Source organism: Pararge aegeria, chromosome 18, assembly GCF_905163445.1.
Source record: "Pararge aegeria chromosome 18, ilParAegt1.1, whole genome shotgun sequence".
NCBI lineage: Eukaryota > Metazoa > Arthropoda > Insecta > Lepidoptera > Nymphalidae > Pararge > Pararge aegeria.
Genome location: NC_053197.1, coordinates 14,905,643 through 14,930,003, shown reverse-complemented (window position 1 = coordinate 14,930,003; position 24,361 = coordinate 14,905,643). Strand labels below are relative to the sequence as shown.

At 34.9% G+C, this 24,361-nt stretch overlaps 2 protein-coding genes across 2 annotated transcripts; both read right to left on the bottom strand.

Annotated features, from left to right (window-relative positions):
• Nucleotides 1-530: 530 nt before the first annotated feature.
• On the bottom strand, nucleotides 531-20,915 carry LOC120631364 (symplekin). Its single transcript, XM_039900893.1, has 13 exons — nucleotides 20,745-20,915; nucleotides 20,459-20,652; nucleotides 16,863-17,058; nucleotides 15,500-15,687; nucleotides 13,094-14,667; nucleotides 11,102-11,341; nucleotides 9,205-9,447; nucleotides 8,607-8,713; nucleotides 7,616-7,721; nucleotides 5,706-5,824; nucleotides 3,288-3,431; nucleotides 1,435-1,575; nucleotides 531-851 (listed from the first exon to the last, which is right to left on the bottom strand). Exons 1-13 carry the CDS (start codon nucleotides 20,790-20,792, stop codon nucleotides 798-800), a joined length of 3,354 nt encoding a protein of 1,117 aa, XP_039756827.1. The 5' UTR covers nucleotides 20,793-20,915; the 3' UTR covers nucleotides 531-797.
• A 537-nt stretch (nucleotides 20,916-21,452) lies between these two features.
• Nucleotides 21,453-23,707, bottom strand: LOC120631790. Its single transcript, XM_039901469.1, has 4 exons — nucleotides 23,618-23,707; nucleotides 22,664-22,876; nucleotides 21,954-22,083; nucleotides 21,453-21,577 (listed from the first exon to the last, which is right to left on the bottom strand). The coding sequence occupies exons 1-4, from the start codon at nucleotides 23,705-23,707 to the stop codon at nucleotides 21,453-21,455; spliced, it is 558 nt and encodes a 185-aa protein (XP_039757403.1).
• Nucleotides 23,708-24,361: the final 654 nt, after the last annotated feature.

Genomic DNA, 24,361 nt, shown 5'->3' with positions numbered 1-24,361 from the left:
TTTATTTATTTATTTATTTATACTCTTTATTTGTCCACAACTCAGAAAAACGAGACAAAAAAAAGAACAAGCACATGAAGAATGAAGCAGGATACAAAAGGCGGCCTTATCGCTCAGTAGCGATCTCTGCCAGGCAACCTTAGGATTAGGAAAACTAAAAAGAAAACAAATAGGTGGGGTACACTATTTAGTAGATACATACGAATATCTACATACTAATACATAAACCAGACTGCACAAATAAAAAAAAATACAATAAATAAATATACTAATACATATCTTAATATACCATAAATACTTAAATATCAGTTTGAGTAGATAAATAAATAATAATAGTCGTCTTTACTGAGCGAGATACTTGAACTTTAGAGTGAAATGGATCTAATGTATATTACCTTAAAGTTCACATTTGAGTGTGATTCTTAAGCTAGAGCTTTCGGAGATAATTAAAAAAATAAAAATCAGTAGAACAGGAATCGCAACTCTCATCATCTTCATCATATCACCCCGTACCGGCCCTCTGTAGGTCACGGGTCTCTTCCTACAATGAGAAGGGCTTCATGCCGTAGTCCACCACGCTGACTTAGTGCGGATTGGTGGACTTCACACACCTTTGAGAGCATAATGATGTTTTCTGTAGGCTTTCGATTTAGGCGATTCCTACGTTCCGATTAAATGGGCAATAAGTCACAAATAGTTGCGTAACTCATAAATGTGTTAACAATAGTTTATGTCGGAAGTTTTATAATAAAAGTACATTTGATTAGCTATTGTTGTTTTTATTAATACATATTCCATTATTCCATCCCCGGTGGCACGGGCTCCATAGCGTTTTGTGTGTACGACGGCGCCTGCAAACAAAAACATATTAATTATTTAACAGACAATGCAAGCGGTCATAGCGTATTGGGTAGGACCTCGACTTCATTTTTGGGGGTTCGAATTCGAATGTGCTTTTTAAGTAACTGAAATATCACTTGCTTCAACGGTGAAGGAAAACATCGTGAGGTAACCTGCGTGCCTGAGAGTTCTACATAATGTTCTCAAAGGTGTGTTGGAGTCCACCAATCCGCACTGGACCAGCGTGGTGGACTACGGTCTTAAACCCTTCTCATTGTAGGAGGTGACTCGTGCTCTGTAGTGGTATGATGATTATGGTGAACCCAAACAGGTTAGCCCGCTACCATCTTAGACTGCATCATCGCTTACCACCAGTGGCGTGCACTAGGTTTGTTACCAGGGTATGCATACAGCAAGAAAATTGCACAAACTAAAATTCTCCTCCTTTTGAGTTACATATCAATTTTAGACAGTGCTTCTACGCATGTATGAAGTGCACGCCACTGCTTACCACAAGGCAAGGGCTAACTTCTTCTTTTTTAAACAGTGGAATAAAAAAAAACAATAAAATATCCCCACGCATCCCCCAATTACCTGTGGACACAGTGTGGCGAGGTGCGGTGGTAGGAGGGCGAGGGCCCGGAGTGGTAGCTCAGCCAACACCGGCACCGCGCTACTACCAAGACGCTCGCAGCACTTCACCCATCCCTCCCAGGCTACTTTGTTGTTCCACACCTGGACATTAATAAAAAAAAAAATCCCCTCCTGTTCTGTTACTCTACTCTACTTACTGTTAGAGTATGCTTGCCAAATATGGAATCCTGCGTATCACATTTATATCAATAAAATAGAAAGTATTCAAAAGAAATTCGTCAGATTCCTTAAGCACAAATTTCACCTTCCTAAAACTTATAATAATAACGAAATACGAAATATCATGTACGGACTTACACCTTGTACTTTTCATATACGTAGAAGTAGAAACATTGCCGACGTTTGTCTCTTACTTAACATTGTAAGAGGGTCAAAAGATCGAGTCCGGAATTAGTTACTAAGTTAAATTACTGATCTTTGTCTTAGGAAAGTACAGAAAACCTTTATACACAGTGTATATGCTTTTACAACATGCTACCGAAATTAATATAAGATTTACCATTACATAAGTTTAAAGAATGTGTAAAAACCCATTTTATACATCGAGGTTACTATACTATTGATGAATTTCTTAACGACAAGGTTGCCTGGAAAGAAGCCGCTCCGCTTTCATCTCACACAAGATAGAACAAAGATTGTTAAATTGTAAAACGATGTTGGAAAAGAGCAACTGCTGAGTTTCTTGCCGGCTTCTCGGTAGAATCTACCTTCCGAACCGGTGGTAGAGTCACTACACACAGACAGACTTGACGTTTCAAAAGTGCTTATATTAGGCCAACTTGAAAGAAATGAATTTTTGAATTTTATTGTACTCTCGCCTAGGCATAAAAATATTATAATTTTAAATTTTACTATTGTTTTTAATTTTATTTTCACGGTATTTTTTGTATTTTTGTTTTAATTTTTGTCATATGGGTATTTGGCCCGAATTAAAAGCATTTATTATTATAAAAAGATTCTGCACATATATATTGGATAAAAGCGGGTGGTACTTTGCGGAAATCCATGATATATTATGAAAATTAAGCTTAATTTGCTATACTCCGCGATAAGCAGGAGAATCTGTAAGTAATATATAATTTCTTCAATCCTTATACTCCACACCAAACAGATCTTCGGCAATGTACCCTCTACGCACGTTTCGCTCCGAAACCGGAGCATCCTCAGGAGATGTTGACTTTACAATGAATAATCGTTAAGTAACTTATGTAGACTTACACAGGGTACATTGCCGATGATCTGTTTGGTGTAAATGACCTGAGTCCAAGGCCGTGGGTTCGATTCCCACAACTGGACAATGTTTGTGTGATGAACATGAACGTTTAACAGTGTCTGGGTGTTTATCTGTATATTAGTAGTATTTATCAATCAATCAATTTTTATTTTTGCTTGAATATGGTACATGCAACATGTTTAAATAGGTGTTAATTAATTTTTATAAGTGTCACATATCCTGCCAAGATTGGCGTGCAAAAATTTTTCGTTAATCATTATATTAATTTTCCACATTAAATAACAAGTTACATTTAAATAAATTAATTAAAAGAAAAAACACGAAAAAAAACAGGAAATGAAAATAACAGATTAAATAAAAAATAATACTTAATAAATAAAATGATTTCATGAATGTCAATAATTATAATAATTTTCCATTTAGGTAGTCATTGATATGATAATAAAGTCTATCCAAAAGTTTGTCAAATAACACTGATTTGAAACGTGCAACAGGTAAAAGGTATTTATATTATTAATAAAAATATCCACCGGATTATACTACAAGAACTACAACTTACCTCTCTCTCAATCAACAGCTGAAGTATATTGAGTGCTAGTGGTCCCAGGGCGGGGTACAGAGTGAGTGCTTGAAGTACGGTTCGCATCATCAAAACCGGAATCTCGGTCTCTTCAGCTAACCTCTGGAGCACAGCTGATAACACCTAATATTAGAATAGAAAGGAATAGAAAAACTTTATTGCAACACAGCACAATAGGAAAAACAATAGCAGAAGTATATAGCAGAAGTTACGTAACTATATGGCAAAAAAAAAAAATAGTAGCTCAGCTCAGGGCCTGAAGGAAGGACAAAAAAATGTATACAATACACTTTCGAAGTTATAATATATATATATTTTTTTAACTTCTATGACATCTCTATGACAACTCTATGACAATTAAATATAAATAAATAAATATACTAAGTCAAAACACACATCGCCATCTAGCCCCAAAGTAAGAATAGCTTGTGTTATGGGTACTAAGATGACTGATGAATATTTTTATGAATAATGTACATAAATACTTATAATAGACAGATAAACACCCAGAAACTGAAAAGCATTCGTGTTCATCACTTAAACATTTTCCAGTTGTGGGAATTGAAACCCACGGCCTTGAACTCAGAAAGCAGGGTCTCTGCCGACTGCGCCAGTCGGCCGTCAATTGGTAACATATAGTAAGTTTTCAGCTCGATACAAAATTTATAAGTTTTTATTTTTATATATAGCGTTACTTATACAACGTGTAACCGAATTAAATCAAAAGAATCATATTTATTTTTCCATACAAACGAATTCAAAACATTGCAAGTGTTTACTTATGACAGACCTATTGAAGATAAAATACCGACACGCGCATAGTACCTACGCTACGTGAAGCGTACCTAATATCAAGTGACACAAGCCACTTGATTTTAATTTTGCATGTGATGCTAGGGGCGTTAGGGCTGTGTCTGATTTCTTTAAGTAAAAACTATGGCAATGATTTACACAAAAACTATAGCGTTTCGGTTTCACAGATAAGTCTCAGATACAGGCAAATAATTTACCTCTAATGCCTGTGAAGTAATATTTCGGTTTTCATTTACACGTTGTATATATACACAAAATAATATAGTGTAACCATGAATAAAGTAAATTAAATAATTAGGGTCTCGTGTACCTGCACAATAGCAAATGTTATGAAAAATAAATAAATACAGTCCTCTAATGGACTAATGGACTAAAGGCCTCTCCGAACTGGCTGTTCATAATTACCATGCTGGGAAGAAATGTCGGTTGTATGTGGTTTATTTGGATAGAAGCAGGCGTTACTTTGCCGACATCCATGATATATTATAAATTAAGCTTAGTTTGCTATATCCCGCGAAAAGCAATCTGTATGGTGTAATTTATAATTTCTTCAATCCTTATACTCCACACCAAACAGATCATTATTCATTGTAAAGTCACATCTCCTGAGGATGCTCCGGTTTCGGAGCGAAACGTGCGTAGTTCCTGTAATGTATCCTACATTGCCGAAGATTTGTTTGGTGTGGAGTATAATGATTGAAGAAATCATAAATTACACCACACAGATTCTTTTGCTTTTCGCGGACTATAGCAAATTAACTCAATTTTTATAATTTATTTTATTTATTTATAAACTTTATTTGTATACCATATAAATAAAAAATGGACAAAACGAGAGGAAACTTTGAAAGTAGGATACAAAAGGCGGCCTTATCGCTTAGTATCTCTTCCAGGCAACCTTAGGATTAGGAAAACCAAGAGAAACTGATTGGTGGGGTGTATTATTATTACATACATATTTTATTTAAAAAACTTTATTGCATAATAAAAGAAACACACACAGGAACACGGCCGCCATAATTTATGTTATAATAAGTGATTATAACATAAATTATGTGCAAAAGGCGGCCTTATCACTAAAAGTCATCTCTTCCAGGCTACCTTAACTAATTGAATATGGTAATGATTGACGGGAAATCGCACTTCTATAAAAAAATACATATATAATTAAATTAAATAGTAAATGTAATAAAATATATAAACATTTATATAAATATATATGTTTATATATATGCATTACACATACATATACATATAGCATTAACATGTTTATAGTGACAAATAGTCTTACACGGCTTTACATACTTACTTACGAATAATAACACACCAAAATAAGAGATAAAAATAGGGGGTGCTGAAGAAGAAGAAGAAGAAGAAATACTTTATTGCACACAAACATCAAAATATACATAAAATATAGAATAAGCAACAGAACAAGAATTGTAGGCATGCAAAGGCGGCCTTATTGCTACAAGCAATCTCTTACAGGCAAACTCTGACAGAATGAAAAGCTGCAAGAGACCGCTCTCTTGCAGCTATAGTGCTGATATATCCAAGGTGTGTCCAAACCAAAATATCACTTACGTCTTGGGTGTAGATGTGTTTGACGGCAAAGCACAGGGCAGTCGCCTTTATGATGTACTTCAAATCCGCCTTGCTGGGGTCGATCAGGTGGAGGGCTACCAGCAACTCTTCGGGAGTTACTGCGTCATGCAAATATATAAATTTAAAATTAAAAAAAAAAAAAACTCCATGTTTTAGCGTACTTACATTATTTGAATAGCTAAGTCATATTGAGGGAGGCGTGAGAAAAAATAACGTAAAACGCCATTTTGTGACGGCGGCCATCTTGGATTTGAAACTTTTCATAGTATATTATAGTATTCTACTAGTCAAAATCTTTCATTAGATACCGATATTGAGAGAGTTGTGCCAAAATATTTAATCCGCCATTTTGTAAAGGCGGCCATCTTGGATTTGGAATTTTCCATAGTGTAGTATAGTACTCTAGTCATCGATTGATACCTATATCGAGGGAGTTGCGACAAAATATGTAATCCGCCATTTTGTAGAGGCAGCCATCTTGTACTGATTTTCACCAAACTATGGAGGGTAGAGGTAAGGAGAGTCATCTTACATGGGAGAAAAGTTGAAAAAGTGTCCAGTTGTTGCGCTAAATAACAGTTCAAAAATCCTCCACAATGGCGCTGATGGATGCACAGGGTATGGTATGAATGTAGCAATCGTAGATGAATTGAAGTATGCCGAGTTAAAAAATTTAATGTCATTATCGACTAAAGTAGTTAATTATTGAGAATTTCAACAACTTACGTTGTACAAAATATTGTGGTAAATATAACCTTACTTCCTTGTATCTCCATACTTCCTTGTTTATTTTTCAAGCCTACTCTAACAATATTTATATTTGGCGCTTCTTTTAAGAGTTACCCTGATGCAAATGTGGCGCCATCCTAATTTAATACATTTTGACGACACTTTTTCATATACACAGATGACTCTCCTTACCTCTACCCTCCATAACCAAACATAGCAAAATCTGTTCATCCGTTCGGGAAATACGATACCACAGACAGACACGCCACGCGACCACGCCGTTTTCGCGTAATAAATAGGACAGAAAACTTTGGCGATACTTGGGGGAGCCCTACGCCGTAGAGGCGACTTAAACGTTAATCTATTTTTAGTAAACGTAAAGTTATTAAAAATATGTAAAAATATAATTGTAATACGTTTTAGAAATAAAGACTTTTTTATTTTATTTTAATAAATAGGTAATACAATGAATGAAAATGAAGAAATGAAAATTAAGCTTAACCGTTAGTTCATACCATATAATAGCTTCTCTGCGTATATCAGTGGTGGGAGGCTTTGGCCGTGGCTAGTTAGCACCCTACCGACAGACTAAGTCGTGCCGCTAAACGTTTTAGTGTTCCGCTGTGATGTCGCGTAGACCCTATTAGGGGTATGACTGACCGTTACCATCTTAGACTGCCTCATCACTTACCACCAGGTGAGATTGCAGTCAAGGGCTTACGTGTCGTGGAATAAAAACAAAGTATTTTGTTTTTTCAAACTATCAGTTGCAACCAATAATCTAAAGACCTAATTTGTCTATGACGTCACTAGTGCGGCCATGACACCTTTCGAGCGTTTTCGCGGGAAATATTTTTTAAAAATATAATTTGCATTATCTATAAACACCTAACCTTTAATTTCTGTAAAAATAAGAGATTTTTTTATAGTTTTGTATACTTCCGAACATTTAAGTCGGCATTTTTTAAATAAGTAATCATACATATTCCCCCCTACCTAAAACTAAAACTAAATATATGTAAGATGTTAAAAAAATAATTGTACTCACAAACTTTATCTGGAATGTAATAAACGAAAAATTCTTAAAGCAAAATTGATTTTTCACAAACAAATAATAAAAATTATTACTAATAAATAAATGATAGTAATAAGACGTTTACCTGGACACTGTTCGTCGCTTGCACTCTGCAAACCGAGGAGTTTATTGAAAACTTCTTTTACTACCGGTGGGTTGAGTTTTATCAATTTCGGTAAAGCAGCAAATACCTAGAAGGAATTAAACGCATTAATATTGTTACTGACACCTCTATACCTACACTTGCTGTCGCCCGCGAAATCCCGTAAGAGACCGTTGTTTACTAAGGAAATTTGTAATTTTTTTTTTAAATTTCATTAGTTACACCAACGATAATAAGTAATAAATATAAAAATACCACGACAATAAGTAAGCGTAGCTTGTATCAACACGTAAAAGTAGTGTCTTACAACTTATTAGGTAGTTATAACTCTACTCGGACTATAAACTATAATATTAAATAATTAATGATAATACAGTGTATCGATTGACGGCCGATTGACGTAGTAGGCAGCGACACTGCTTTCTGCCTCCAAGGCCGTGGGTTCGATTCCCACAACTGGAAAATGTTTGTTGAATGAACAGGATTGTTTTTTTATAAGTATTTATATATATATTACTAGCTGTTGCCCGCGACTTCGTCTGCGGACTGCGTTTGATGTGGCATTTAATTTAGTTGTAGTTCTAAAAAAAATTTAAGTATTCAGTATCGCTAAGCCTTAAATGAGGGGTTTGCTGCTGTCCGCTGAGGAGTTCTGTCCTCTATCTTCAACCACTATCATCAGATTTACACAGTTTGGGCCAAATTAAACACATCTATAGTACAAAAATAATTATTTAAATCGGTTATAATTTGTCGGAGTTATCGTGTAAAATCGTCAGACACTTTCATCCCCTCTCCCATAGGAACAGAGCTTAATGTCGGGATAAAAAGTATCCCATATTACTTCTAACACTTCCAAGAATATGTGTACAAAGTTTCATGAGGATCGGTTAAGTAGTTTTTGCGTGAAAGCGTAACAAACAAACTTACATTGACATTTTATAATATTAGTAGGTAATATAACTGTTCTTACTTCTTTCTTGGACAATCCATTGAGCACTGGCACGAGGAAACGCACGTCTGACACACGCGTTGTGTACAACTCGCGCACTCTAGACACCAACTCCGGGGTGGGAGGGGCTGGAAAAAGGATTTAAAAAATAAACGTGTGTGTCACTCAATGTAGCATAGTAAATTTATAAATCAAAAATTTTGCCACGGCCAAAGCCCACCAGGCCAGACCAGAGAAATTTCAGAAATAATAAATTCCGAAAATCCCTCTGCCGGGAATCGTTCCCGGGACCTGCGCTAGGGAGGTCATCCATTCGTGTTGGGTTGTGAACTGTTGGAAAAGTTAGTGGTAAATAATAATAACAATAATAAATATACTACGACAATACACACATCGCCATCTAGCCCCAAAGTAAGCGTAGCTTGTGTTATGGGTACTAAGATAACTGATGAATATTTTTATAAATAAATACTAAGAATATACATATAAACACCCAGACACTGAAACACATGCTCATCACACAAACATTTTCCAGTAGTGGGAATCGATCCCACGGCCTTGGGCTCAGAAAGCAGAGTGGCTGAACACTGCGCCAATCTGCCGTCATGATGATACTCACCCTTTTCTGTCAGAATATGGACAAGCTTGGTCAGCAAAGTTTCCGCCCCGCGCGGACATTCTTCCAATAGCGCTTCGAAAGCGGGCCGGAGCTGTCCGGGTTTCGGGTCGCTTATATCTTCTGGGTCGGACGGTACCGGCTTGTTTAGTGCAGCCTTTAATGGCCCTTCTAGCTGGCGTAGCACACAGCGCTTGGCTTCTGCGTCTGCGCATCCATATACGCGCGCTATTTCGATTATTATTTCTGTAAATAAAAATAAAAAAACTCTACTAATATTTATTTATTTATTTAAACACTTTATTTGTACACCACAAATAGTAAAAAAGAACAATGGACACAACAAAAATAAACTTAAAAGTAGGATACAAAGGGCGGCCTTATCGCTTAGTAGCGATCTCTTCCAGGCAACCTTAGGATTAGGAAAACCAAGGGAAACCGATTGGTGGGGTGTATTATTATTATATACATACATACGAACAATTACACACTAATACTTATCAAGATTACACACATAAAGTACTAATCATAATAAATATAAAAAATAATAAACTAATATATACTAAAACATTCTTAAATATGAGTACGAGTTAATCACTGTCGTATTTATTGCTCAAGATAATGGGCTTTAACAGCATTTTTGAATATGTCTAGTGACCTTGACTGTCGTATGCTTATTGGGAGTGCATTCCACAGTTCAGTAGCGTGAACAATGAATGAATGCTTATAAAACTTAGTTTTATGAAACGGCATGCTCAAAGTCAGCGTACGACAAGAACGTAAATCTGACTGCACTCCAAGAAAATTAAATTTCTCCTTTAGATAAGAGGGTTTAGTTATAGTAAAGCGTTTATGAAAATCGAGCTCAACTTGCTATACTCCGCGAACAGCAGGAGAATCTGCATGGTGTAATTTATAATTACTTCAATCCGTATACACCACACCAAACAGATCCTCGGCAATGTACCCTCTACGCACGTTTCATTGTAAAGTGAAATCTCCTGAGGATGCTCCGGTTTCGGAGCGAAACGTGCGTAGAGGGTACATTGCCGAGGATCTGTTTGGTATGAGAGTATACGGACTGAAGTAATTATAAATTACACCATACAGATTCTCCTGCTGTTCGCGGAGTATAGCAAATTAAGCTCAGTTTTCATAATATATAATGGATTTCCGCAAAGTAACACTGCTTCTATCCAATATTTAGTAAAGCGTTTATTGGCACAATATCTGTAACTATAGACTAGGGAGTATTTTTTCTGACTGAAGTAACGCTTACGTCAGACATCTGTGTAGTTTCCGCTGTTTAAAAATAATAATTTGGATTGGTCGTAAGTATGGCATATACACGCTTCTTGACATACGCCAGCTAGTGGCGAATATCATAATCAATAAGAATTATTTATTTTCAATATTTTCAAACGGATCAATTGTGAATGGCAAAGTGAATACAAGTTCAACAGATTAAAAAAATAATTTTAAAAGTATACTTTTTTATTTAATACTTTGTGTGATGAATATTTTTATGAATAAAATACATATAAATACTTAGAATATACATATAAACACCAAGACACTGAAAAATATTCATGCTCATCACACAAACAATGCTTTTCCAGTAGTGGGAATCGAACCCACGGCCTTGACTCAGAAAGCAGGGTCGCTGCAAACTGCGCCGATAGGCCGTCTCGATTTGATGGTACTCATATTGTAGGTACTGAGGAAAATGGAAGCTGGAAGGGCATTCCGGATTCTTGCGGTGCGAATCAGAATCAGGTTAACTATGTATAAAGTATTTTTTATCACTTGGCGGCACGGCACGGCAGGGTGGTAACCAGCCACGGCCGAAACCTCGCATCAATTTCAATAAAGTTTGAGATACATTAAATTTAAGGCCCACCTTCTTTCTCCGAAAACAACGCCATTACAAGGTTTAGGCACATCTTATAAAGGTCATCTGTCCATATTCTGTTAACGTGTCTGTTCCCGAACAGCTCCTGCGGCGGTGTGGACAGTGAAATAAATCCGAGGTACAATAGAGCGTGTTTCTTTATGACTTTTTTCGTAGCTTCCGTGCTCCTCTTGTATATTTTGATGGTGGTTTTGAGAGCCAGATCGCGTATCTCATCGTTCTCACTCACTGGAAAACAAATCGAAATTAAAATGAGAATTAAGTTTAATTCACACCAATATTTGGTTGTATAATTACTTTACTTTACTTGTACATGTACCCCCACCTATGATAAATAAATTAAATAAATATTTTGGTAAAATTTAATTTTTAAAAAATTCGCACTAATATTATAAATCTGGTATCTTCGTCTTTTTTTATCGCATCGCAAAGCAAAAGAAAAGTGGAATTGCATGATCTATAACGTAAGCTTAGAGGAAAAAAAAAGTGTAAAAATTCAAATTAAAAAATGTTTTATTCATGTAGACCTTACAACAGGCACTTATGGAGCGTTCATACATTTAACATAAATAATAAATAAAATAAATATACTACGACAATACACACATCGCCACCTAGTCCCAAAGTAAGCGTAGCTTGTGCTATGGGTACTAAGATAACTGATGAATAATTTTTATGAATAATATACATAAATACTTATAATATACAGATAAACACCCAGACACTGAAAAACATTCATGTTCATCACTCAAATATTGTCCAGTTGTGGGAATCGAACCCACGGCCTTGGATTCAGAAAGCAGGGTCGCTGCCCACTGCGCCAATCGGCCGGCAAACTTGCTACACTAATGTTAGTGTTGGTGATAACTGGATTCGTTACCTTAAAACTAAAGCTAGGAGGGTTCCAAACACGCCTTGGTCTAAGAAGTGCCCACAACAAACTTAGTCAGGTTTTTTTTGTTATCACCATCTCACAGTCTAGTTAATGTTGAGCTATGAAGTTAGGAAATCTATTAAGTAGTCTTATAGAAAAGTCCTATTATAGTATAAAGGACTACATCAACGATGAAAAAGCTTGGGTGTGAAGTATTGCTCTAATCAGGTAGCTTCTTAAATAGTTTTAAATGACGATGGGAGATGGTAATAACAAAAAAAACAACCGGCTAAGTTTATTTAATTGAAGTATATATTAGTCTATTTATTTTTAATGGATATTATACTATCTATTCTTTTATTTGTGTAATCTAGTTCAAGTATTAGTTTGTATTTTTTTTTTTAATTATTCACAACCTGCAGTCTGTTTTATCCTTTTGTATTTCTTATCCTAAGGTTGCCTGGAAGGCATCGCTACTAAGCGATAAGGCCGCTTTTTGTTTACTGCTTATGTCTGTCTTTTTTTTAAATTCTTCTTCTGTATTTTTTGTGTGAAAATATATGTGGGCTTATTCTTAGACAAGGGACTTTTACAAATAAGACAGATAAACTTTTCAAAAACTACACCTAAAACTTCTGCATAGCCCCATGGCGCTAAGACACCATGGCTCTCAGTAGAAACACTAATTCGTAGCTTTAGTTTTAAGTTGTCGAATATATTTATCGTCATCTACACACTTCTGTCGTATTTTACATGTAATGTATGCATCAGAAGTGCCTTTTGAATAAAGAAATATCTGACTTTCACTATTTTTTAGGTTTTCAAAGGCTTTAAAGTCCAGTGAGTAGGACTTCGACTTCTTTGCCGTGATTGCCGTGCAGATTTGTAGCCATCACACGCCTTTGATAACATTATGGAAAATTCCCAGGCATGCTGGTTTCCTCACAATGTTTTCCTTCACCGTTAAAGCAAACATTTAAATTCTAAAAAGTACAAAACTCCGAAAAGTTACAGTTGCATGCCGGAGATCAAAATCGTTCCAAAAGAAAGGGAGGTCTAAGGATCTAAGGCTATCACAATTAAAAAATAAATATAAAACAACTTACAGACATGAGAGACCAAAGCGGCTACGAATTTATGTGCTCTGGGAGGTCTCATAATACACAGCTCCTCTAAAATTTCCAGTGCAAGGAAAGCCAACTTCTCGTCGGAGACTAAATGCTTCAAATATTCAACCGCCTCATCAGTAACTGCGGGCGCTTCCAAGTAAATCTTCCTTAACAGAACATCCTTGCTGGCTTCTATTATCGGATCACCCCTTTCTGAGACTTGCGTTATCAAAGCGCATAGCAGTTGATTGTAATTCTCATCGTGTTTGTCGTGTAATTTTGGCTGTAGCGTTGCCGGGTGTCTGTTAAACCCTTGCATGAACGCATACTCCTCATACAACCAGGATAGAGCCAAATCAATCCTATTGAGCGGTTCCTCCAATATATAATTGAGTACTAATTCCCTTATTTCCGGAGTATAGCTTGATGCGAAAATCGTAATGAATTTCGAACGGATCTGAACTGCACCACCTATTATACTTTCCTTCTCTGCCCTCAAAATCCTTTCAACAGCTTGTAAGATCAACTTTTCTTTTATTTCTTTAGGTATAGGACGAGTTAGTTCTTGCAGTTTTAGCAGCTTAACTTTTTGTTTTAGCTTAGGAACTGTTGGTGTGGGAGGCGGAATCAACTTTTCTTTTTCTTTTGTCTTTCTCTCTTCCTCTTTGATATGTTCCTGTCTAGTTTCTTCCATAAGTTTTGTCACTGCGTTCTCCATTAGCTTATCCGCTTTTGTAGATTCTTGGAGTTTGGCTACTGCGTTTTTAAGAGTTAACTTTTCATCGTCATCTATTAGTAAAGGTATTTTGGCTTCGGCGTCAAATATGGGTGGAATAACGTTGCTACTAGTATTTGCCGGTTGTTGGTCGTCGTTTATTAACGCAAGCATCATTTTCGCCAGACTACGTTTCTGAACTTTAGATCCAGAATTAGGTATGGGCTTGTATTCAGTTATAAAACCATCTGACATATTGCTTGGTAAATTATTTAATAGAGTCGCCATAACTAGGTTAACAACATTATCGACGTTATTGAGTCCCTCGAATAATGAGTCTTCTGTTACAGACGCTTTAGTTATTACAATTGGCAAAGTTTGCTGGTTGCTATCTTCGTCAAATATGTTGAAATCACTTCGACTGTTGCTGTTACTGTCACTTCCAGTAGCACTTTGCGGAGAATCTATTCTATAACGTTTTGCTGGCGTGTCACCATTTTTTATCTCTCCCAGTCTTTTATTCCTCCTTTCTTTTGGTAAAGTTTTGTTTATTTCTTGGGGAGTCATTCCTATATCTAGCAGTAGTTGGGTCAGCTGTGGCATCAAATCGCCAGCGGCTGGATGTTTGATCAGTATTAACAGCTGCATCTTTAAATGTTTCCGCACAGAATTAACCTGGGATTGGGACAAAGTAGGCGGTAGTGTTGTATGGAGATCTCCCAAAGCTTGGATAACGCTTGCTAAATAATTGGGTCTCATTTTTGCGACTATACATAAAGTAGTCATACAAGCCATGAGGTTTACGCTTGATATGTGCTGGGAGTTGTGAAATTTTAGTAGCAGCTTGAATATGTGCCTGGAAATCGATAATTGCTAGTTTCATTTGCAGTTCAAGCCCACCGGAATACTACTATTTATTATGCTAAGAATACCGACAAAATTAAAGAAGTACGAGAGAAATTAACCCAGTACGTTAAGAAGAAACTTAAAACAACCAGGTACTAGCTTCTACTTTTATAATCTCACTTATCGCATTACCAGACCAAACGCAAGAAACAGAAGTCTAAATTGTGATTTTTTGATTTTAATATAATTTAGCATCCCAAAATGTTATTAAAAACCCAAAATAAGCGCTGACGAAGACACGGGCAACAAATAGTATATTATAATATCCGTACTTCTGCTTCTTGCCCTTGTTCAAAATTCATCGAAAAAAAAAACCTGTATGTACTTATGGCACATTAGAAGTTAAGGATAGGCATTGTGAGAGTTATAAAAACCCTACCCTTAAGTATTTATTGCTCGCACTGAGGATTTTCTTCATTTTATATCACCTGCATACCTAGTGCATACCCTCTATGCACGCAACTAATAAACAGAATGCGGGGATTTCCCCAAAGCAGAGCATAAATAAAAATGCGTGCCCTAACAATCAATATAGATATTGACCAATGAAAATCGTCTGGTAATTTTTTTCAGCGTTGATAGCATTGCAAAGGTTGTGTTAAGTCTGGCAGAGATCGCTATTAAGCGATAAGGCCGCCTTTTGTATTCTACTTCTTTCGATATGTTTCGGTTTTTATTATATTTTATATATGTTAATGTTGTGGTATACAAATAAAGAGTTTAATAATTTTTATAATAATATTAATATAGGGTTATTATGAAATTATAGTATGATTATTTACTCTGACTCCTCTTCCATAGCAGTCCTTTTGACGAATGGTAGATTTGCTGGCAAACGATCAAGACTGAATTCATCTTCTGTATCCGTGGTGGGATTGGTACTTTGTAATACGACCATCTCTTCAAGAAACTTTATCGAAAATGTTCGAATACCCTCATTTTCACTATCAATCAAGTTCAATATCAGGAGCTGAAAAGGTTATTTGGACATTATATAAATATAAAATAAATAAATATTCTATGATAATACACACATCGCCATCTAGCCCCAAAGTAAGCATAGCTTGTCATATGGGTATTAAGATAGCACATTAATATTTGAATGAGTATAAATACTAATAATTTACAGATAAAAATATATTTAATGTATGTAAACCAAAAATTCTTTGTCAGCTTTAATAAAGTAAAAATCAGAAGATAAGTAGGTACCAAAAAGGGTAGATTATGGTCTGATATTGGTTATCAAAGCTACATTTCATAACAAAATCAAGATGAATATTTCAGACGTGGGTTGGACCGTGGGAACTTGTGATAGTTCCATAGGAATACATAACTTATCTAGTTGCAGACACCTCCCTACATTTATATTCTTAAATAAAAAAATAAAACCACGTATAATATAGTATAAACTTCTTGAGTTTAAAATAAGTTACATTGAAATAAAAAAACATCTCTTGATGTTGAATATTTTTATAATATACAGATAAACACTGAAAAACATCCATGTTCATCACAAAAATATTTTCCAGTTGTGGGAATCGAACCCAAAAGCAGTCGCTGCCGTCTGCGCCAACCGGCTGCCATAATCGTACATTGTTATCCCGTGTGTTATAATACATAAATGTACATAAATGAAAATCGATATAATACTTTACAGGCTATTACCTCTATAGCCTGTAAAGTATTATATCGATTTACTGTATCGACATTATGTACTGTCTCTGAGACATATCTGTGACACCGAAAACCACATAGTTTTTGAGTTAACCACTGCCATAGTTTTTACTGAAAGATATCAGATACAGCTCTAACATCACATGCAAAATCATGTGACTCCTGTGACTTTATTAAGTACGTTTTGCGTAGCGTAGGTACTGTGCGCGTGTCGGTATTTTATCTTCAATAGGGTTGTCAGAAGCACCCTTTTAATGTGTAACAAGTTTGAATGGAAAAATAAATATACTTCTTTTGATGTAATACATAAAAAAATTACAGGGTGATTGAAATATACTTACGCATCCTTCAATATTATTACGCGATTCTGTTACACGTTGTATATGCTATGTTATAACATGTACTGGAACATAAAAATAGAATATTTGGGAGACAAACTCCTTAGCTAATAAAATAAACAAACTTAATCACCTTCAGCTTGGCAAGCTGTTCCCACACATACTGCATGTCCGATATACTAGCAGTGCCGTCATAAATCCATAACAGTACATTTCTGTACACTAAGCTCGCCGCCTGGATCGCCCTCTTCTGTACAGCGACGACAGGGTCAATCACTAATAGTTGCAGCTGTGTAATAATTTTAGGTAGAAGGCTCTGATGAGACTTGCTGAAAAAAATATTGAATGATAACTAAGGGCAAGTACAAGCCTCAAACTGCTGTCATAATTGACATTGAACCGCTAGGCTTGAGGGAATTCCTTTTAATACTTTTAATACCTGTATGGGGTGAAGGTTTAAAGTGTGTTTTTTATATAGTAATCATTGACAGACCAAGAAGATGGCCCACACTATCGCCTATAAACCGAACAACAATTCTCAGGGCATGCAACAAGTACATAATAATAAATAATAAAGATGTAGATGTAGATCAAATCGCATCTGTATCCTGATTACAGTTCGGTGACCTATTTGGGGATATATTATATATTGGAAGTTTTTTTTTTTTTTTTTTTTTATAAATTTTTAAGTGTTTTTTAATTTATTCTTAAGCATTGTTAATAATTTAAAAAAAAAGAAAAATAATAAATGATAGAAAAATAATTATAAAAATCCTTTATTGCCATACAATATTGTTCATAAAATATTTTTAAATTTAATTATTTACTATACAATTGATGATTTTTTTAATGACAAGATAGCTTGGAAGCATCCGGCTCCGCTTTCAGCTCTCACAAGATAGAAAAATAAATGTTAAAATGCAAAATGTAAATTGTTGATGTTGGAAAAGAGCAACTGCTGAGTTTCTTGCCGGCATTAGCAACAATGCTCAGCGCTGATTTTCAGTCTGCTCCAGTATCAAACTGAAAAACAACCGCGTCGCCCGTTGCGTTTTTACTATAACAAGAGTTAGCTTTTAATAAAATATTGAAAAAAAAAACACATCATGTCTTTTCTATGTTTTTTCCTTTTACGCCATTGGTTGCCTGGAAGAAATCGCGATATGGCCACCAATTTGTACTCTCTCGATATGTATTTATATCTCTGTAACTACTTTTTTTCTTTGGTGTACAATAAAAGTGTATTCATTCATTCATTCATTCATGTCACATGTCCTGCAACATGCTACCCGGTGTCCATCAATTTGAGGTGTGAAGCCTCATGCACCTGTAATAACACTGGCACAGCATTGCAGAAATGCTGCTTAGACAAAAAATTAGCAAGGTACTTAGTATGGAAATAGTTATAAATGGTATGGGATGAGAGTAGACATCTTTCATTTTGCAAGTTATATTAATAATATTAATTATCATTATTCATTGTTATTTTTAATTTAATTTTAATTTTTTATTTTGTCTTTTAATTTTATATTTTTGACATGCCATTTGAATAAATTTATACCTACTGTAATTTTAATTTTTAATTTGATATTTTAAGTAATACTAATTGTTGTTTTAAATGTATTAATATGGGCTTTGTCTGAAATAAAGAAATTATTATTATTGTTATATTCATTTTGACTTTTATTTGATTTGCCTTTTTTTTAATAACACTACCAATTAGCCCTTGACTGCAATCTTACATGATGGTAAGTGTTGATGCAGTCTAAGATGGTAGCGGGCTAACCTGCTAGGGAGTATGGTAGGCTTAATCGGTTAATTTTAGTTAACACTAAATAGCTCAGACGCACGTCTTTGTCGGTAGGGTGGTAACTAGCCACGGCCAAAACCTCCCACCAGACCAGAGCAGAGAAAATGCTGAAATTCTAAATTCCTAAATTATTCTGCCAGGAATCAAACCTGGACTTCCTACTTGAATTATTAGCGCTCACAATTGTATCAGCGAGTTACCTGTAACTTACTGTATCTAGGCAACAAGTGGAAATTTAAGAAGAAGAAACACTTTATTGCAAGTAAACATACATATAGGAAAAGAAACATTAATGAAACAGTAAACAATGTATACATGCAAAGGCTTATTGCTGCAAGCAATCTCTTACAGGCAACCTTTGTAGAAAGGACTTAGAGCAAGAGAACGGGAAAGTGCCAAGAGTATTGTAATATATACATAAATACTAAAATGTATAGATACTAATACAAAAATAAAAAAAATAAATAGAAATTTAGTATGATATGAAATTTTTCCCAGTTAATATCACTAACCTCCAATTTATTAGTGTCTCAAAGCTTAAACACACACTGAGACCAGTATCTTGGATCATATTCTTTTCTCCTACAGCACAGCTAGCATGGGCATGAGACATTTAGCTCCACGGGAAAAGATAAAAATGAATCCTCTCCTACAGGTTTATCAACTCTCAGAACACAAGTGGAAATAATATCCAAATAATATTTGTGTTATACAGAAAAACCCTATTATAATATTAAGGATTACTTAAACGATAAAAAAGCTTGGTTATCAATAGCTCTAGCTTTATAGCTTAATATAAATGTGAAATGGTGATAACAAAAAAAAATTTACCCGGCTAAGTTTGTTGTAGGCTCTTCTTAGACCAGGGCGCTTTTGCAACCCTTGTAGCTTTAGGTTTCAGTTGGTGAACAAGGTTATCACCATCCCCTTACAATTATATAAACATATATGTATGAATGCTTCATAAGCGCCTGCGATAGGCCTGCATGAGTAAAGGTTTTATTTTGAATTTGAAAAATAAACCGGAGTAAACTTCTCCTATTCCATGTTCCTGTGATTACGCAGGTGGAGATGTTAATTATATCCCTTGTCAGGGGATATGATGGGGGGATAAAATTTTTGTCTTCTGCCTGTGCTGGCCCTGATGGTGGGTTTCCTTATTGGTCTAGTAGTTATCATGTTCAACTATAACTTAACAAGATCACAAGGTACTTGGTTTGCTTACGTGGCGTGCATAGAGGGTATGCACAGGGTATGCAGATGATATAAAATGAAGAAAATCTCCAATATGAGTTAAAAAAACTTAAGGGTAGGCTTTTCATAACTCTTACAATGCCTATACTTAAGTTTTTTATGACTCTAATTGGATATTTTCTTAATTTTAGATAATTTGCATACCCTGTGCATTCCCTCTATGCACACAACTGGATATTGGAATTTTCTGTTAATTAGTATCTGAAGGTGTAGTAATTTATATTATTCACCATGTCTTAGAGAACACTTATAGCCATTGGGCATGGTTATGATCACTTATAATATGTAATAATCCTTACTAATATTATTAATACAAAAGTGTGTTTGTTTGTCCTTTCTTCACACCTTAACTTAGCAACCAATAAACTTGATTTTTGGCATTGAGTTAGTAGAAAGGATGGATAGTAACACAGGATATTTTTTATCCCAGGAAAAGATACGTGATAGATTTGAAAACACTGTAATAGATGCAGGCAACAGCTAGTATCGTTATAAAGCCATCAACCTGCAATGAAACTTTGGTGGTTTTAATCACTAAACCTGCTACGAGAGACCTGTGCCCGGAAGTGGGAAGCTAGGTAGACTGACTGACTGTGGACATAGCTGATGATGATAATGAAGAGGCCTAAGTCCCAAATGGGACTTTAATACTGATGATGACCTACCTCAGCTCCTCAATGAAACCAACAACCAGTTTTTTAACCTCAGTAGTCTTATCGCTGATATAACTTAAAATGTTATCCATGTAGATTGGCACCATTTGGGGCACCTGATGCAGCAGAACCTCAATGATTTTTCTAAGAAGATTCGCCTTTTTTTTGCCCTCTGACATTCCTGCCTCGTTTATCCATTGCACTAGCTGAAAATGAAAGGGGAAATGAAACACCGTTGAAGTAAATAATCAGTTTATTTCAATAAAAAGAACATTACAAACGTTGGCACATAACAAACCTGATTTTGCGCGATTATATTAGATCCCTGCTGATATTTACTTGCCATTTTGTTACTTTTACACTGCGATTACATTACTTTTTACGATTGAATTGAATTAATTAATTTATTGTTTATTTTCCAAAAGATAAATGAAAAAATAACGCAAAAGCAAACGCTTAGCGGGCACAATTGAAATGTCAGCTGTCAATAATAATCGCAGACACATAACCTGAAATAATAATTATTGTCATTGAATACCACAGATAACTTAAAATCTCAGCAGAGTACATAACTATTCACATTGTTCTTGGTTTCACACTGATCACTGATATCTATTTAAAATATAGTACCTGTGTCTAATAGAGGTACACATAATAGAGTTTAGTGACACAGATGCTTACCAAAAAAGTATAAAATCACTAGTTCAACCAAGGTTTTTTTCAACATAACATTATGTGCCATATGCAATACCTACCTCTTTACAGTAGATTTGTCCCAATTGCCGTGGAGACCCAGGACCATAATTACTTGTGGAAACTCGTCTTTTCTTCTTATGACAAAGCGTGCACTCTTAACATATACATGGCTAACTTTATTTTATACGGAAAGCCATGCGACTCATAACTTTATTGAATCGCATGGCTAGAGAAAATTTGAAATAAAACAGCTCATGTAAAATAAGGAGTTTAATTTTAAAGTATAAAAAATCTTAAATAGGTATATTTATCACAATAAAAGCGGCGCTCGGTGAGGAATGTAGAGATTTTGCATTTCAAAGTCTCTCGGTTTATTTTGTTCTTCGATTTCTAAGTAAGCGTTGCGCACCACTAGGAGACAGTAGAAAATGGTAACTGAAAAAATATAGTATGGTTGTATAGCTAGTTGGAATAGGGTTAGCATATAGCCGATGTAGTTTTGCAGTACTAGATACCTATTCATAATAATGGAAAACATGCAGTGATAATCAAAAGTATGCGCACACACATACATGCGTAAATGTGATGACTAGTCATTACAATCAATGGTTATACTTTTTTGATGGGTTTCATATTTTGGGAACTGAATTAAGCTTATGTTAAATTTGATACAGAAAAATTGCACCAGCTCTGTTGCTTCTTCACAAAATATAATAATAGACAGATCTAAAATATTCCAGTCGTTTTCAAAATGTTCCCAGTTGCAAACAGTTGCAATTTCACCGTTTTACTGCATTAAATTATAACTTACCACACCACACGAGTAACGTGATCGTTGCACCAAAATGTAGAAATACGGTAGAAACAACAACTGTTGCCAGTGCTAGTATAAGCAAGAATAATCCACTATTGAAGTAGGTTTTCATCAGGATTGGTTTTTTCTGAAATAAAAAACTCAGAAGATAAATTTTTCAAGAGCTCGTTCATTAAAAAAAAATAAAGCGTTCTTCGTACAAATAGGTTTCTTGGCGCTAAACTGCGTCTAACAGTTCAACCTCACCGTAGTAGTTATCACCCTATTGAGAAAAATGTGCCACCAAGCGTTTTAGTGTTCGTTAAAATTAGATGCCCGTTAAATAATTACATTACTTCATTTTTATTACTATACTTATTTATGTAAATTAGTTTATGTTTTAGTATGTTATAGTTATTCGCTTATTATATATAGTTTGCATTTAATGTTTGTATTCCTTGGAGTCTTTTATTTTTTTTTTTCCTGCCAACCTTATACCTAATTGGCTGGCAGAGATCGCTTTGAGCGACAAGGCCGCCTTTTTTATTCTTATTATTTCTTCATGTTTCTGTTTTTCTTTTATATACTCATGATGTGATGTACAAATGAAGAGTAAGAATAATAATAATAAACCAACACAGATATGAAAAGGTTCAGCGGTATTCAATCTGTTATAAGTTCGGTGTAGGTTCATTTAAACGGGCCTTAATTGAAGCGTCGAAACTCACCATATGAATCCCAACAATAAGGAATAAGCTTATAATGAGGTAATATAAATACACCAATAAAAGGTATGCGTGAGAAATGTAAAGGCTCTGGGCGACTCTACCCATATCTTCAGGCGTGTGGCCAGGCACCGGTTCATTCTCGTGATTTTGAACGAATACAATCACTCTGTAGAGAGACAAAGATGTGGCGCTTATGGAGAGCAGTGAAAATATCTGAGAAACAGAGACATGTAATTAATAATTATAAAAATACTAGCTAGTTTATTACGGTTTTTTTTTACAAAATCTCGTGGGAACATCGGTTTCATTTAACATTTTGTTTCCTGGGGTAAAAAATAACCTGTGTCACTCTCCGTTCTTTCACTCTGTCCCAATTATCTAGCTTATTGGTTGCTAGGTTAGAATGCGAACGAAGGACAAGTGATTCTATAAGGGTTCCTAATTTTTTTAGATACTGAACCCATAAATTAAAAAAAAAAAAAAAAACTAAAAATGTATTTTATTTTTTCTTATATTTAAAGATTTACGATGAAAATATCATTTCATATTTATCCTTAATTTGCAGTATATGCAGTAAAAAAAACCGGTAATTAATTAATTAATAATCACCCTATCTTATATTTTTAAGCACAATATTTCCATAACAACCTTTACTACGAACCTATTAGTGTGTAGTCTTTCATATTAATATATATTTTTGGAACTTTCTGATTCGATAGGTCGTATGACATGGGAGAACGGTACGGAATGTTACTGCTACATAAGTAGGTACTTTGGTTAAGAGACATTTTTCTTCACAATTTCATATCGAAATTACCACAATTATCGTAATCTAATTTACTAATTATGTGTTTACTAATTGGAATTATATTTGTTAAAATGTCAGCCAAATATGTGACGCTATGCTACGTTTGTGAATAGATAAGTAAAAGAAAGAAATACACTGTTACTTACTATAGAACCATATCCAATTAAGAGTGACCCGATTCTCAAAGGTAAACAACAACAGCATTTCTTCAATCTGGGCATTCGTAGAGCTACCATTATATCCAATACAGAAAACTACACTATAAATAACTTTCCTTTTATATAATATATAACAAAAGTGCCATATAAAGGACCTAATTTGATTTTACCAAAAAACTTTTGATCACATTCACTGCACTACTTAAAAATACCTTATTGCATTCGGAACAAGAACGCGCCTTTAAAAAGAACCTAATTTTATTTGACTTTGCAATACTATCCTAGTAAATCGGTATTTGCTAGGGATTTGTATAAAAGCTGGTCACAGAAAGTAGGACTTGGTTTATTCGTAATATAGCCGTACATCATGCTGTTAAGGCGTTATCATTCTTATCAGATTAGTCGGCACGATAAAAATATTGACCTACCAATCTAAGCGAACCAAAAAACCTAAAAAAAAGAAATGCATTGATTTAGATGATTGCATTGCTTTTGATAGCGTTGATTAAAATTACAATATTATATTATACAGGCCTAAATGAAAATACCAGAAAGCTCTCGGTCTGTAGTTGTTTACATTAAGACTAACAAGTTTTGTTGTACGACTTATTGTCGAACTCGCTAGTTTGTGAAATATTAAATATTTTACATAGATAGGCTCTAGGTAAAACTTGTTAGCTAGAAGCGCGGCGCGGCGCGACTCTATCATGTAGAAAATTCAGTTTACAATCG